The following is a 17,018-nucleotide window of genomic DNA, read 5'->3' on the forward strand; positions in this document are numbered from 1 at the left end:
TAAGTAGTTGAATATAAAAATTAATAACTCACCTGTGTTCTTGTATGGCATAATGAAGAGCGCTTCTGTCCTGTATATCCCTCGCATTGACGTTCGCTCCATTTTTTAAAAGAAACGCGCACAGCGGCGTACTCTGTACGGAATTTATCAAACACGTCCCCCCATTGAAATTGGTCCTATTAATGTCTGCGCCGTAAGTAATTAAATATTTGACGATTTCGAAATGAGTCATGTAACAGGCCGAACGCACAGCGGTCGAACCCGTGTCTGAGACGGCATTTAAAATAACAGTAAATTGGTCACTAATTGGTCAAAAACGGTCGTAAAACGTTTAAATAGCGCTTGTATTAAGGTCGAACGTGTGAGACACGTGCAAGTCCAGAATTTGTTATCAAGCTGCTCCGTGTTACACACGGGATAATGCATTATGTAAGTAGTTGACTATAAAAATTAATAACTCACCTGTGTTCCTGTATGGCGTAATGAAGAGCGCTTTTGTTCTGTATATCCCTCGCGTTGACGTTGGCTCCATTTTTTAAAAGAAACGCGCACAGCGGCGTACTCTGTACGGAGTTTATCAAACACGTCCCCCCATTGAAATTGGCCCTATTAATGTGTGCGCCGTGAGTCACTAAATATTTGACGATTTCGAAATGTGTCATGTAACAGGCCGAACGCACAGCGGTCGAACCCGTGTCTGAGACGGCATTTAAAATAACAGTAAATTGGTCACGAATTGGTCAAAAAGGCTGTAAAACGTTTAAATAGCGCTTGTATTAAGGTTGAACGTGTGAGACACGGGCAAGTCCAGAATTTGCCGTTAAGCTGCTCCGTGTTACACACGGGATAATGCATTATGTAAGTAGTTGAATATAAAAATTAATAACTCACCTGTGTTCTTGTATGGCGTAATGAAGAGCGCTTCTGTCCTGTATATCCCTCGCATTGACGTTCGCTCCATTTTTTAAAAGAAACGCGCACAGCGGCGTACTCTGTACGGAATTTATCAAACACGTCCCCCCATTGAAATTGGTCCTATTAATGTCTGCGCCGTAAGTAATTAAATATTTGACGATTTCGAAATGAGTCATGTAACAGGCCGAACGCACAGCGGTCGAACCCGTGTCTGAGACGGCATTTAAAATAACAGTAAATTGGTCACTAATTGGTCAAAAACGGTCGTAAAACGTTTAAATAGCGCTTGTATTAAGGTCGAACGTGTGAGACACGGGCAAGTCCAGAATTTGTTATCAAGCTGCTCCGTGTTACACACGGGATAATGCATTATGTAAGTAGTTGACTATAAAAATTAATAACTCACCTGTGTTCCTGTATGGCGTAATGAAGAGCGCTTTTGTTCTGTATATCCCTCGCGTTGACGTTGGCTCCATTTTTTAAAAGAAACGCGCACAGCGGCGTACTCTGTACGGAGTTTATCAAACACGTCCCCCCATTGAAATTGGCCCTATTAATGTGTGCGCCGTGAGTCACTAAATATTTGACGATTTCGAAATGTGTCATGTAACAGGCCGAACGCACAGCGGTCGAACCCGTGTCTGAGACGGCATTTAAAATAACAGTAAATTGGTCACTAATTGGTCAAAAACGGTCGTAAAACGTTTAAATAGCGTTTGTATTAAGGTCGAACGTGTGAGACACGGGCAAGTCCAGAATTTGTTATCAAGCTGCTCCGTGTTACACACGGGATAATGCATTATGTAAGTAGTTGACTATAAAAATTAATAACTCACCTGTGTTCCTGTATGGCGTAATGAAGAGCGCTTTTGTTCTGTATATCCCTCGCGTTGACGTTGGCTCCATTTTTTAAAAGAAACGCGCACAGCGGCGTACTCTGTACGGAGTTTATTAAACACGTCCCCCCATTGAAATTGGCCCTATTAATGTCTGCGCCGTGAGTCACTAAATATTTGACGATTTCGAAATGAGTCATGTAACAGGCCGAACGCACAGCGGTCGAGCCCGTGTCTGAGACGGCGTTTATGTTTGCTCCGTTGGATATCAACGCCTGGACCACTTCTAGTTTGCCCGATACGGCGGCACACCATAGTGGAGTTACGACGTGGGTGGATCTGAAAATTAAAAAAAAGCCACTCAAATTAGGTTTTTACTCGACACAATAGGGAACTTGCATAAATTTTTAAATATTAAAATGATATTAAAAAACATAAGGTAACATGATCTTAAAACGCTTGCATGCGAAAAAAACAAAAATTTTTAACCCGTACGCTAATTACGACGCTTTGAAAATGCTATAAAATTCAAATATCTTAGGAGGCTCTTGAACGTCGTTCTATTGGTTCGACGTCACGGGCCACGGTCAACCGGGCTAGCAGTCGGAAACAACGCGATTAGGGTAGGTATCACGGGTATATTACATTTTAATCGTCTTCAATGGAAAATTCCTATGTATTATTTATGTTCATCTTATATATTGTAATAAGTAGTTCCCCAATCAGCTTAGTTTTAAACTGAAATTGATAAAGTTGAGTGCTACTTTGTAAAGAGTTTAAAACGCATAATATGACGGACGAGGGTTTTTCAAAAGGTCAATCTGACTAACTTACCTACCGTTGATGTCTTCATGGTGGCAACTTTTATAAAAAGTAGTGAAAGCTATTATATTGGAGAAATGCGAGGTATCAAGGCAAATAAGTAAGAGTTATTAATAAGCATGTTTAAACCGTTTATACAATAGTTTGGTATCCATTATATTATAGTATTATACGGTTTACCCCGTGGGTTTGATCTACCTACTTCTAATCGAAGGATTTCGTATATCCTAAAAAAGATTACGGTGTAATTTGCATTATAATAAAGATTATATTTTATTGTAATGTTTATTAGTACCTATCTGGAGCCTTTCATTATTGTGTTCAAAGCCTTCTGAGAAAAGATTATGGTGATTAGCAGACGTACCGATAGAACGTGTACATAGCCAACAAAATCCTTCTTTACAAAGTTAATAATACGCATAAATAAGAAGAATCATTATTGTAATTTTACAAGTTAATATCTTTATCATCTCAGCTTATACTTACACCGCATCCCTCGGTAGATCGCAAGCTATAGTAGAAACCCGACTGTAGACCGCATACTATAGTAGCACCAATACTTTTTAGTTACTCTTACTTTTATTACCAAAAGTTTTGTTTATTTTTAAGTTACTTGTTTCTTCTTTGTTCTTCAACACAAGAAACGACAAAAGTAATTTCATAAAAAAGAACTTTTTGATACATGTCAACAGAGATAAAATGGTAATATTTTGCCTGTCACAGAAAAAATCATTTTTGCCACAGAGTAAAACAAGATATTTCAAATATATTATTTATCTATTGGCAAACTGCATTAAATGCAATAGCCCACCGAACGGGCAAACGATACGAGTGGCCTGTGACGTCAGACCCCAGCTCTCGCTTTTGAAGTTGTTTGAAACGGAAATTTTAGGCGCGGAACTTTGATCAGATGTTGTACGTACACTATTCATTGTTAAGACGTAATATTTTGAATATAACATTTTAAAACATAAATTAACAATTTTATGCAAAAAAATTTTTTAGTGCAAGTTCCCTATTGTACTGGCGGGTTTGACAGTTGAAATGAGTAGTCAGAGAACGAAATAGTTGTCTGTAATTCATTTCGAAGTTCGATGATCATTACAGAATTTGAGGAGAAAGAGGAGTAATTTCAGTGTCGTGTAAAATTATACTATAATTTTACGTGTATAATTCTAGAATTTTATAATTATACCATTATTTTATGCCTTGTTTTCAAGCCAGGATTAAACTAAAAAGACAGATTCACACCGAAGAAAGTCACTAGAAAAATTACCAAACACATCTTCTTTTTTAGTTGATCATGTCTGCCTTCGAGGGTAATCCATAAATATTATATTATACTAATACGTCGCTAAAGAGTTCTATATAAATAAAAACAACAGTTGTTTGTTACTGTTACTGTTTTTATACAAAAACAGACTAAAAATAAAGGAATAGCGCAGAAAACATAAAAAATCGCCGATATAACTTAATTAACCTACGAAATGCCAGTAGTGTCAAAATTTCATAAATGTCATTAGTGTCAAAACTTGATAACAGTGGAGTAAACTTGCCTGAGGTTGGACCAATTACAAACAAGCATTATGACGCGGTAAATTTGAATTACTCCTTATTACTCCTTAAATTATTCTATACAGCTGCGAAGCATGGCCAGTGAAAAAAAGACACTGGCAACGTTGAGAGCATTACAGGGTGTAACAAAAATACAGGTCATAAATTTAATCACATATTTTGAGACCAAAAATAGTTCGATTAAACCTAACTTACCTTAGTACAAATTTGTACGTAAAAAAGGTTATAGCCTCTTGAAGTTACAAAATGAAAATCAATTTTTTTTCAATATATCGAAAACTATTAGAGATTTTTTATTGAAAATGGACATGTGGCATTCTTATGGCAGTAGCATCTTAAGAAAAAATTATAGTGAAATTTGGACACCCATAAAAATTTTATGTGGGTTTTGTTCCTTTAAACCCACCAAACTTTTGTGTACGTTCCAATTAAATTATTATTGTAGTACCATTAGTTAAACACAATGTTTTTAAAACTTTTTTTGCTCTTAGTACTTTTTCGAAAAGTCAGTTTTTATCGAGATATTTTGAATATTTATCAAATCCACCACATATTTGTATATAGTTAAGTACGATTATGGAGACTTGGTAGTATGTAATATGAAAATTTATACAGTACGAAAAATGAAAGAATACCCATGAACGAACATATAAAACACGCTGTATTTTCCTGTCACCATGTCACATAAAAAATTGGTCAGCGCAAGTACATGTAATAATTATTATTACATGTACTTGCGCTGGGCAATTTTCTTTGTGACACGGTGACAGGAAAATACAGCGTGTTTTATATGTTCTTTCATGGGTATTCTTTCATTTTTCCTACTGTATATGACTTACATTTTTAGGTATATTTTAAACCTTATTAAAAAAGAAGCCACATCTCGATAAAAGGTGCCTTCTCGAAAAAATACAAAGAGGCAAAAAAGTTTTAAAAACACTGTGTTTAACTAATGGTACCGCAGTAATATTTTAATTGGAACGTACAAAAACATTTGGGGGGTTTAAAAGAACAAAACCCCCATAAAATGTTTATGTAAACATATTAAAAAATAGGCATCAACTCGATGAAAACTGCCTTATCGAAAAATACTAAGAGGCAAAAAAGTTTTAAGAATATTGAATTTAACTAATGGTACCACAATAATAATTTAATTGAGACGTACACAAAAGTTTCGGTGGGTTTAAGGGAACAAAGCCCCCATAAAATTTTTATGAGGTGCACAAATTTCACTATAATTTTTCTTTAAGATGCTCCTGCCATAAGAATGCCACATGTCCATTTTCAATAAAAAATCTCTAATAGTTTTCGATATATTCGAAAAAATCGATTTTCATTTTGTAACTTCAAAGGGCTGTAACTTTTTTTATGTGCATATTTGTACTAAGGTAAGTTAGGTTCATTCGAACTATTTTTGGTCCCAGAATATGTGATTTAATTTATGACCTGTATTTTTGTTACACCCTAAATGGAATTTTGGAAAAGAGCAGCAGGAAGAGAATTACCAATGAATGCATTAAAGAAATAATGGGAATCAAACGAACAATCACAGATGACTTTTCAACAACAGCCACTTTTCTGGTTCGGACACATACAAAAAATGGATGAACAAAGATTCTTCTTTATGTGCCGTCTTCTACCGAAGGTTGGCGACCATCAAACGATAGGTTTCTCTGTTTTGTGCCGCATGTATTATGTTCGCAGCTTCTGGTATTTGAAACCATTCTCTCAAGTTTCTCAGCCAGGATTTCTTCTTCCTGCCCAAACCTCTTCTACCTTCAATCTTGCCTTCGACGATAAGCTGTAGCAGACTGTACTTATCATTACGGAACACATGGCCCAGGTATGACGCTTTCCTCCTTTTAACAGTTGTTAATAATTCCAACTCTTTACCCATTCGTCTCAATACCTCTGTGTTGGTCACTCTGTCTGTCCAAGGAATTCTCAGTATGCGTCGATACAGCCACATTTCTAGAGCCGCTAACTTCTTTATAGTTGCTGTTGTTAACGTCCACCCTTCTACTCCGTAAAGTAGCGTAGAGAGTACATAGCATTTTGTGGCGCGCCATCGGAGGTTAACGCTTAGGTTGCGGTTGCTTAAGAGCTTTCTCATTTTTATGAATTTGGATCTTGCTATTTCAATTCGGATCCTAATCTCTACGTCTGGGTCCCACTTATCATTTACTGTATATCCCAGATATTTAAATCGGTGTACTCTTTCAATACGTTCGGCTTCAATATTCAGGTCGATATGTTGAATGTTCTTTTTACTGATCACCATAAATTTAGTTTTCTTTCTATTGATCTTGAGTCCAAATTGGTTGCCAGTTGTATTTACTCTATTTAGCATCATCTGTAAATCTTCGATGTTATCGGCTAGTATAACAGTATCATCTGCATATCGAAAATTACTTATTGGTACGCCATTAATCTTGATGCCCTCATTGTACTCTTCTAGTGCCTCTAGAAATATTTGTTCCGTGTACACGTTGAAAAGCAGTGGCGAAAGAATACAGCCCTGTCTAACCCCTCTAGAAATGGTTATGTTTTCACTCACCATATGTCCATTCTTTATGTGGGCTGTTTGATTCCAATATAGATTTTTTATAATCTGGATGTCCTTAGTGTCAAGTCCTGAAAGATGTAATAGTTCTATGAGTTTGTCATGTTTGATAGTATCAAATGCTTTCTCATAGTCGATAAAACAGGCGTAAACATCTTTCTGTTGATCCGGGCATTTTTGAATCAAGACTTGTATTGCAAATAGGGGCTCTCGAGTTCCAAAACCGCATCTAAAACCGAACTGTGTTTTACTTATGCTGTGTTCTAATTTTGCTCGTATTCTGGAATGGATAATACGCAAGAATACTTTAAGGGTATGACTCATTAAACTTATAAGGCGATATTCGCTACACGTCTTAGAATTGGATTTCTTGGGAAGGGGCACAAATGTAGATTTCAGCCAGTCCGATGGAATTTGACCAGTATCGTATATCTTATTGAACAGTTTCAATACTACATTCATGTTGTTCTCGTTAAAAACTTTTAAAAATTCGACTGGTATTTCATCGCATCCTGTTGCTTTCCCATCTTTCGTTTGATCTATAGCTTTTATCACCTCACTTTTCAATATTTTTGGTCCATTCAGATCAAGAGAGTTCGTAGAAATATGACGATAATCCGTAAACAAATCTTTTATGTAAATTGCCCAAGTCTGTAACTGTTCTTCTTTATCTACAATAAGTTTGTTGTTCTCGTCTATTAACTTACCAAACTGTTTTTTCTTGTAAGTATAAGAAAACTCCTTAATTTTTTATGCATGTTAAAACTATCGTGTCTTCGTTCTAGCTCTTCTATCTCTTGACATTTTTCTTGTAACCATTTCTCTTTGGATTCTTTTATCTTTCTGCTGACAGTTCTATCCAGTTCTTTATATTGTTCGGGATTATTCTTATTTTCCCTCCTTCTGTCCATGAGGTGTAATATTTCATCTGTCATCCATTCGTTCTTCTTCTTCCGCTCGTAGTCACCAATTACTTCTTTCGCACCGTTGCATATAGCGTCCCTTAAGTTGATCCAGTCTCTTTCAATATCATCCGTATTTGTTGTTAAAGCAACATTACTATTAATGCTATTTGTAAGCTTGACTTTTATCTCGGGATTTCTAAGTTGATCCATATCTAATCTTTTGTTATTCTGTTTCTGGATTAAGGTTTTTAGTCTGACTCGTAATTGGGCTACAAGAGGATTATGGTCAGAGTTTATATCAGCTCCAGGATATGTTTTGGCTGATATTATTGCGTTACGGAATCGTTTGTTGATTGTTATAAAGTCTATCTGATTTCTAACGATGTACCCAGACTTGTCCTGTGGTGACCTCCAAGTGTACAATCTTCACAAACAAAGATTACCAAAGGAAATACTAAAATCGCAACCAGAAGGAAACGAGAAAACTAGCCAGACCGAGAAAAAGTTGAAGCGAAAGAATAGACAAAAAGCCGAGAGAAAGAAACATTGAACAACAGGACGAAGTGGCGATTGGAAGTCGGAAAACGGCGGAGAACGTTATAAACCGACATGCAGGACCGCCGAGAGGGATGAGCGGTCCCCGGTAAGAAGTGAAGAGCGGGCCCCCGGCAAAAAGTGAAGATCAAAAACATTGTTTAATTTTTATGGAAATACAATTATCAATAATAAATAATAAGAAACATTTCAAATATAACTTTTATTAAATTTTGATTATATTTTTATTTGTAGCGAAAATATTTACAATACCGGTGCTTTTTGAGCTTTTGGATTGGCAAAGATGTCTATAATTTTCGAAAAATCGCATGATTTTACCAAATCATTCTCAATACACAAAGTTGCTAGGCCAGTTAACTGATCCTGTTTCATTTTAGATCTCATAGCATTTTTTATGGTAGAAAGAAAACTAAAGGATATTTTCGCCTTTTGCGACTTCCACCGGTAATGTGCAAAATATTCTTGACGCTATAACGACGTTAGGAAATAATGATTCCAATTTGGGATGTTTAATTTTATTAAGTAAATCTATTGGAGAAAGTTGAGATTCACAAATATTCTCCTTGTATATCGCTCTATCGTCTTCTTTATAAACTCACGCAATATATCAATTTTTTCTTTATATTGTCGTTATCTTCATCTCAGAATGTCCATAAAATGTTAAATAGCGAATTAATTTCAATTGCTGCGTTAAATCTTCTGGTTAAGTTGGGCTCAAAATAATTATCTGTCACCTCAATACTAGGCCCTATATTTCAAAATAGAGGTAAAGGTCATATTAAATATAGCTGACTATTAACTAAACGCATTATGCACATAAAGTGAGTAGCAAAAAAAAACAAGAAAAATTACGTCTTTGGTTTGGTCGACGCCGGGCCCCTTACATCGCCGGGCCCCCGTAAAATGTACCGGCTGTATCCCCCTCTCGGCAGGCCTGCCGACATGTATTATTATTTGTTCTTTTTTAAGATATAACTCAACACCATAACAGTCAAATGTCATTTTTGTCGTCATTGCATCATTTTTTCTGTCTTGTTTTGAATTGTATGTAACATGTATGTACTTTTAAATTTTCACGTTAGTTTTAACTGTCTAATCATTAACAAATGTGCACATATTAACTGCATGCAATTTGTTATCAAAGAGAAAAGTAGAACTTTTAAGATGATTATCAAGGTAGTGCACAAATAAGCCAATTCTGAAATTCCCCATAGAAAGATACGATTTTTGAAACAGTAGATATCTTTTAGAGGTCAAAGATAAGCATGTAGTACCAGTACCAGATGTAAATAAAAAAATCTGAGTTTGCAAATGTTCAAAGATTAGCTTTATTGAGTAATATAATCAAAATTAGGTCAAATTAAAAAAAAAGAATGTGTGTACTTTGTACGCACGTAAGAAGTTATACTTCTTTTATATGATTTCAACGAAATCAATATACTTTAAACAGTTTCTCTACTACTTTCCAAACATTTTTATTAAAACAATACCAAAAATTAAAAAAATAAAAGAATAAAACACACACAAACACATTGAAAAATGCCACAAAAGATTTCTGAACAATAATTGTTGCCAAAAATTTTAATTAAATACGTATTTTCTGAAAAAAATTATATAATAATATACTTACAATCATAAAATCTATAAAAAAAAATAAAAAAATGATATAACTTGCATTGGGCTTGAACCTACTTCCCGTGTATCCCGCCGTACGAGAGTCGAAGCGATTTCAAACTGCACCACCTTCGCGTATACGTCATGTGGGAATATACACAAACTGAACAACTTTTTGACATTTTGTTTATATGAATTTTTATTAGTTTGATTTTTGCCGAATTAAAATACAACAATATATAGAGTAAGAAAACGATACATTAGATGAAAATTTGTAGAAAGTTTGTTCGTAATCAGATTATGTAAATTAAAGCATTGCCTACTAGGGGTATAGCATAGCAAGTACTAGGTAAGTACATTATTTTTTTTACATTTTCCAAATAGGTATCAAGATAATTCTTTATTGGAATACAACTGAAACATTTAGAATTACGTACCTGTGACTTTTCAAAACTATTTAAAAAGTCACTATAAGTATAAATTTGATTTTATTTCTGTCCTCACAACAATAAAAACTAATATATTATTCAACATTTTTGTTTACCGATAACCTCCATATTGAACCATTATTGACAGATCATTTCAACACCCAATCAGAGCCCGTATAAAGACTAATACCAAACTGTCGGTGTGCGCATGCGCGCAGATCAATATAAATTCACCCTCAATCTCAATCGCGCCTAAAGAAGTATAACTTCAAAAATAAAAATTGCTAAATATATTTGGAATATATCTCGTTGGAACTTTGCCGCGCTGAGCAGATGGGACGTGAATTATAAATTGTAAAATTCCCTCATCTTCCTTAGTCTCAGCATCCGTATGGCTTGCAAATTGTAGAAGTCTCGGAGGTGCAACCAGAGAAGGTTCCCATTGTTTTCAGTCTGGTGGGATGTAGAGTAACATTACGTTGTTCTATATGCCATTAGAGTGAAAACTTACGTCTTTTGCTAGCAGTTGCCGCTCGTGCATCTATGCCATGTCGTTCGTTGCAATCCGTGACTGCACTCCGGGGTTTGTTTTGATTGGATCAGAGAGAGCAGCATATGTGCCTCCTGATGAGAGACTAATAAGTTTAGAAATCGGTAGAGGTGCTTGCTGTACTCTCTGATTGGACTAGAATATGATGCGGCTGTATTTTCGGTTTGCAACGAAATTGAAAATGGTTATTCATTTTTGATTTATATGTTTACTCTGATTCGAGTACAAAGGGAACCATTCTCGTTGGAACTTTACCGCGCTGAGCAGATGGGACGTAAATTATAAATTGTAAAATTCCCTCATCTTCCTTAGTCTCAGCATCCGTTATGGCTTGCAAATTGTAGAAGCCTCGAAGGTGTAACCAGAGAAGGTTCCCATTGTTTTCAGTCTGGTGGGATGTACAGTAACATTACATTGTTCTATATGCCATTAGAGTGAAAACTTAGTCTTTTGCTAACAGTTGCCGCTAGGGTATCTATGCCATTTCGTTCGTTGCAATCCGTGACTTCACGCCGGGGTTAATTTTGGTTGGATCAGAGAGAGCAGCATATGTGCCTCCTGATGAGAGACTAATAAGTTTCGAAACCGGTAGAGGTGCTTGCTGCACTCTCTGATTGGACTAGAATATGGTGCGGCTGTATTTTCGTTTTGCAACGAAATTGAAAATGGTTATTCATTTTTGGTTTTAATTGTTATCCCGAGGTCCTGATATATATCCCGAGGCACAGTGCCTCTACACAGGTGCTCCTAGGAGACTACGATAAGGCCGAAATACGTATAACCACATAGTAGTAGACACCCTGTCCTGTAATCAAATCTGAATCATCTTTACTTTCATTTTATTTGTATTCACTTTTGTGAGTCTAGTTCGCTAAAGATTGTTATCACGGCGATTGTTATCTTAAAGGGCCTAGCCGGGTAAGATGATGAAAAGTGCCCCCAACTCGATTCGAATTTCATATAGATAGGTCACCGTTTAGCATATGGGGTATTCCCATCTCGGCTCACTATAATCCTTTAGTCCGTTATGATACTCCAGGTACATTTTCAAAAACCCCCAAGTCGGCTCGCAGATTAACAGGTAGGTATTAGTACCCCATTAGTACGTATAATAATAATTTTATCTTATAATTATACATTTGGGAAAATTTCTTATTAACATAGAAAAACATCCTACCCTCAATACCCCTTCCTTGAATAGTGTACAGAAATTTTGGGTCCGTTTTATCTTGAAATTATACCTAACTTAGCTTCTATGTATTATGGTAAAAGTTCAGCTTTGACCAAAACCAATGACACTGTTTTTGCACTGTTTTACAAAGCACGACAAAATACAGAACAATGTTACTCGCTCGACACCTCATAGTGGAATTAATTTCTTTCAATTAACTACTAGGTCAGTATCCAGACAGAATAGAGTATAATGACATCTTTAAAGCCCAGTATAAGTGAAATGTTTAGTCAAAGAGGAAAATTATTATTAGTGTGTGAACGTTATAAATTTAAAGAACAAAAACGAAAATTAGCTTCAGGTTGAAACAAACTGGAGATGTGTAAAGGATAATTGCAAAGCTTTCATCAAAACAATTGGAGAAAATGAGAATCGAATTACAACTAGTATAAACAATAATCCTAATCATGATCCAGAATCAGAAATCCTATTAGAAAAAAAGTCTTAAGTCACGGGATAAAACGAAAGGCTGAAGATGACTTATTTGAAAAACTTTCAATATTTAAATTTTTTTAAAAAGGCAGTTTTAAATATACTGCTATTAAGCTGAAGTTCACGTTAAGTGTAACAGTATAAATACACCCCTAAAATTTATAAATATACATTCAAAAACGCGCCATGATTTTATTGATACAAAAGTTAATGAATACAACAATATGTTATAATATGTAATATTCTATGAATGTATTTTTTTCAATTGAGATGTAAAATTATTTGGTAGTAACAATTAATATATCATGAGCCGAGCTGGTATATTTTTATATCGGGCAGTTTTAATCTTTGCGCCGACTTGGGACATTTTTTAAAAGACCTACCTGTTTCTTGGGCCGAGATAGGCACTGTCCTAGCATATATAGTGAAACTAACTTTCTGAAATTTTTAGCCCCCTAGGTGGTCATGTGACCCACCTAGAGCCTAATTAGGGTTTTATGCTTTTATTTTTTATCTCAGCCGCATCGAAAACTAGCGAAAAACTTGAAATAAAAAAGTTGTAAGCTTTAAAAAGTTCTGTCCGAAATTTTTTTTTAATTTTTGGCGGGAAATTTAAATTTTAGAACGATTTTAAAATTTTAAATGAGTATAAAAAATAACTAAGACATTCGTTTTCACGAAAAAAATATATAACGTGTATTTTTGCACAATGTTTTAACCTGAATTTTTTCAAATTTTTAAAATTGGTGAAACGCACCTTTAAAAATAAAAAACCGCATATTTTCGGTTTTTTTTTCGTTTTTTGATACAATTTTATACATATTTTTCAAAAAAGGTAACACCGTCACTAGAATAGGTAAAAAACTGAAAAATAATTGGGGTTTGCTTAATAAAAATTTTTTGTAACGCATTGTAATAAAACTTAGCGGGTTTTAAGAGGTAGTTATTGTGCATGTTTTAACATGCAATTAAGTATTTGATATTCATCATTGGCGCACATAGGGGTAATGGTCTGAACTTTTCAAAGAAAAAAAGATAGTACGCCACTGACATTTTCAAATTAACAGTCATTTTTCCTGAATTCCTCGTTCAATTTGCGATAAAAAAACTATCTTCTCATTTTTTCATACGACGCGCCGTTTTGCTGCAAAAAATAAAATATCTTAACGCTTCCAAAGTATTCGAATTACATAGTAATGGATGTACGAGTTTATGTAGATGTAGAAACTACTAAATAGAAGTTCGAATACTTTGTAAGGGTTAAGATGTTTTATTTTTTGAATAAAAATGGCTCGTCTTATGGAAAAATAGGAAGATAGATTTTTTGTCAAAAATTGAATGAGGAATTCAAAAACGATTGTTATTTTGAAATATGTCAGTGGCGTACTATCTTTTTTCTTTGAAAAGTTCAGACCATTACCCCTATGCGCGCCAATGATGAATATCAAATCCTTAATTGTATGTCAAAACATGCACAATAACTACCTCTTAAAACCCGCCAAGTTTTATTACAATGTTGCCAGTAGTTTCGGCAAAATCGTAAAAAATGTGTAAAATATTGTTTTCTTCAACGCCCTGTATCTTGAAAATGGATGGCGTTACAAAAAATTTTATTGAGCAAACCCCAATTATTTTTCAGTTTTTTACCTATTCTAGTGACGGTGTTACATTTTTTGAAAAATACGTATAAAATTGTATCAAAAAACGAAAAAAAAAAACCGAAAAAATGCGGTTTTTTATTTTTAAAGGTGCGTTTCACCAATTTTAAAAATTTGAAAAAATTCAGGGTGAAACATTGTGCAAAAATACACGTTATATATTTTTTTCGTTAAAACGAATGTGTTAGTTATTTTTTATACTCATTTAAAATTTTAAAATCGTTCTAAAATTTAAATTTCCCGCCAAAAATTAAAAAAAAAATTTCGGACAGACCTTTTTAAAGTTTACAACTTTTTTATTTAAAGTTTTTCGCTTGTTCTCGATGCGGCTGAGATGAAAAAATAAAAACATAAAAACCCTAGTTGGGCTCTAGGTGGGTCACATGACCACCTAGGGGGCTAAAAATTTCAGAAAGTTAGTTTCACTATATATGCTAAACGGTGACCTATATGGAATTCAAATCGAGTTGGGGGCACTTTTCATCATCTTACCCGGCTAGGCCCTTTTAGTTCCTGACCTACGATATAATACACTAAAATTTGATAAAAATCGACGGGGGCCTACAAGAGTGCTCGAAAAATTGACTTACTTACACAGACATGGTATTTATAAAAATAGCTCACAAACTCAATTCTTCCAGTTATTTAGAAAGAAGTTGTTAATTATTTTTATCATAATAAATAGTTCTAAAATGTTTACTTTCTCCAAAACAATTAGTTTTTCATAAACAAAATATTTCCCAAAATCATTACAAATATTAATGATGTATTTCCGAAATGAAAAATAGAAAGTAGCATTTTTCTAGAAGAATGAGAATATTCCAATACTTAGAAAATAATCAATAATTTGTTTACGGTTTTTAACAACGTTTGAAAAATTATATAAAATTATTATTTGGATCGAAAAACGATACTCATTTTTTAAATAAGTTTATACAGTGTGAATAATAAGTTTTTAGTGCAAAAAATTACCAGAGAATGACAGTTCTCGCCAGTGGCGCACACCAACACCCCCTACACGCGACACTTATATACACGAAATTTTCGATTTTCTAAATCTGACTGATAAGATGGGACAAGTCCCATCTTAAAGTTCAGGAAAAGACTCACCCATTCATATGTCAACCATCCATTTTGGTCCAAGGGTGTGGATTTTACGGCCCTTTCTATTTAGGGTCTGTTTTTAGTTCTCCTCCCCAAAACTCCCAAAAACTTCAAAAATTTAAGTCCGACCTTTGCGGCTTCTAATAGTACTGCATGCTACCTTTCCAACGCATGTCTAATTTTGAAAATCGGTTATACCATTCAAAAGTTACCGAGCTCAGAAGTATGACTCAATTTTTATTTAAAAAAGGGAAAATGTTTGTGGATATGTATGTATGTGTATTTAAAAGTTAAACAGATTTGAATTTTTTTTCTGTGTTTGAAGAGGGGATCTGGGCCGATTCATAACCGGTGTAGTTTGTGACTTTTGACCACCCATAAGCCAGCTAGAGGACTTGGTAGGTACAAAACGGCATATTTTTTGGGGGTATATATCTTCGGATCAAGAAGAGACAGGAGAACCGCAAATACACCAAATCAATAGTGTTGAGTTAAGCTTTCAAATGGTGTCTAAGCCGTCAGGATCAGACATACACACGGCTCAGTATAGCCGAAAAACTGAAAAACTATACTTTGAAAATTTTGTTTTTTCGACAATTACTCAAAATTTCAACCTACGAATTACGCCAATAACTGAGCGTTTGTAGAAGGACTCTAGACGAATCTAACGGTGTATATGTCATATCCGGGAAAATTCGAATTTTTAAGTTATAGGCTTCATAAGTATGATCACTTCTATTTCCTACGGGAAAAACGGTTTCTCAAGCTCAATAATTCCTGTAATAGCTTCAGTTATCATACTTGACCTTAGATCCATCAGATACTACTGGTAAATACGTTTCAAACTCATGTTTACTGATCAAAATCGGTCAAGCCTTTTAGAAGTTATTAAGCTACAAATGTATAATCCAGTTAACGATTATTCCCGAAATGGTTTATGTAGTTGTAGTGATTACGACGCTAAATTTGATCTGGCAACGGGCAATTCGACTTCATTTACCGGTCATCTCAATTTTTTTTTAATCTATTTCGAATAGAAAAAAATCTAGTGTACATTCGATGGACACTAGATTATTTGGGAGATAATGCAACAAAGGTGACCATTTATAAAGCTTAACGAGTAATAGAGGAACATTGCATTCAACTTCATACATTTAATTTATAAATAACTTTGAAAAACTCCTGACACAAAAATAAAAAACCGCTAAACGCCTTAAAAATGAGTGGTGCATACAATATTCCAGCTACAAAAGATCTGATATGAATATTACGTTGCGCGAAAACGTATTTTCATTTTGATGTAAAACAAAATTCTAGTTTTATTTTAAAAGATTTTTCCATAATATTTGCTAAATTTGAAGTAAACGCGCCACAAAAGAGTTTCAAAATTAAAACTGTATCAAAGTTAGTCTTTTGTGGCGCGTTTACTTCAAATTTAGCAAATATGTATTATGGAAAATCTTTTAAAATAAAACTAGAATTTTGTTTTACATCAAAATGAAAATACATTTTCGCGCCACGTAATATTCATAGCAGATCTTTTGTAGCTGGAATATTGTATGCGCCACTCATTTTCAAGGCGTTTAGCGGTTTTTGAAGTTATACTTCTTTAGGCGCGATTGAGATTGAGGGTGATTATTTATTATTAATCTGCGCGCATGCGCACACCGACAGTATGGTATTAGTCGTTATACGGGCTCTGATTAGCAATATGGAGGTAAACAAATGTTGTATAATATTAGTTTTATTGTTGTGAGGACAGAAACAAAAAAGTTTATAATTGTAGTGACTTTTTAAATAGTTTTTAAAAGCAACAGGTACGTAATAATT

The 17,018-nt window shown here is 34.4% G+C and overlaps 1 protein-coding gene across 3 annotated transcripts in view; it reads right to left on the reverse strand.

The window, feature by feature from the left end:
* Positions 1 to 17,018, reverse strand: part of LOC114331195 (protein fem-1 homolog CG6966) — a 144,421-nt gene that overhangs the window by 54,529 nt on the left and 72,874 nt on the right. For all 3 annotated transcript variants that reach the window (XM_050661644.1, XM_050661643.1, XM_050661645.1), the window contains one exon: positions 1,752 to 2,090. In XM_050661644.1, coding sequence (XP_050517601.1) covers positions 1,752 to 2,090 — 339 coding nt within the window. The remainder of the gene's footprint in view (positions 1 to 1,751; positions 2,091 to 17,018) is intronic.

The sequence above is a fragment of the Diabrotica virgifera genome, chromosome 9, assembly GCF_917563875.1.
Source record: "Diabrotica virgifera virgifera chromosome 9, PGI_DIABVI_V3a".
NCBI lineage: Eukaryota > Metazoa > Arthropoda > Insecta > Coleoptera > Chrysomelidae > Diabrotica > Diabrotica virgifera.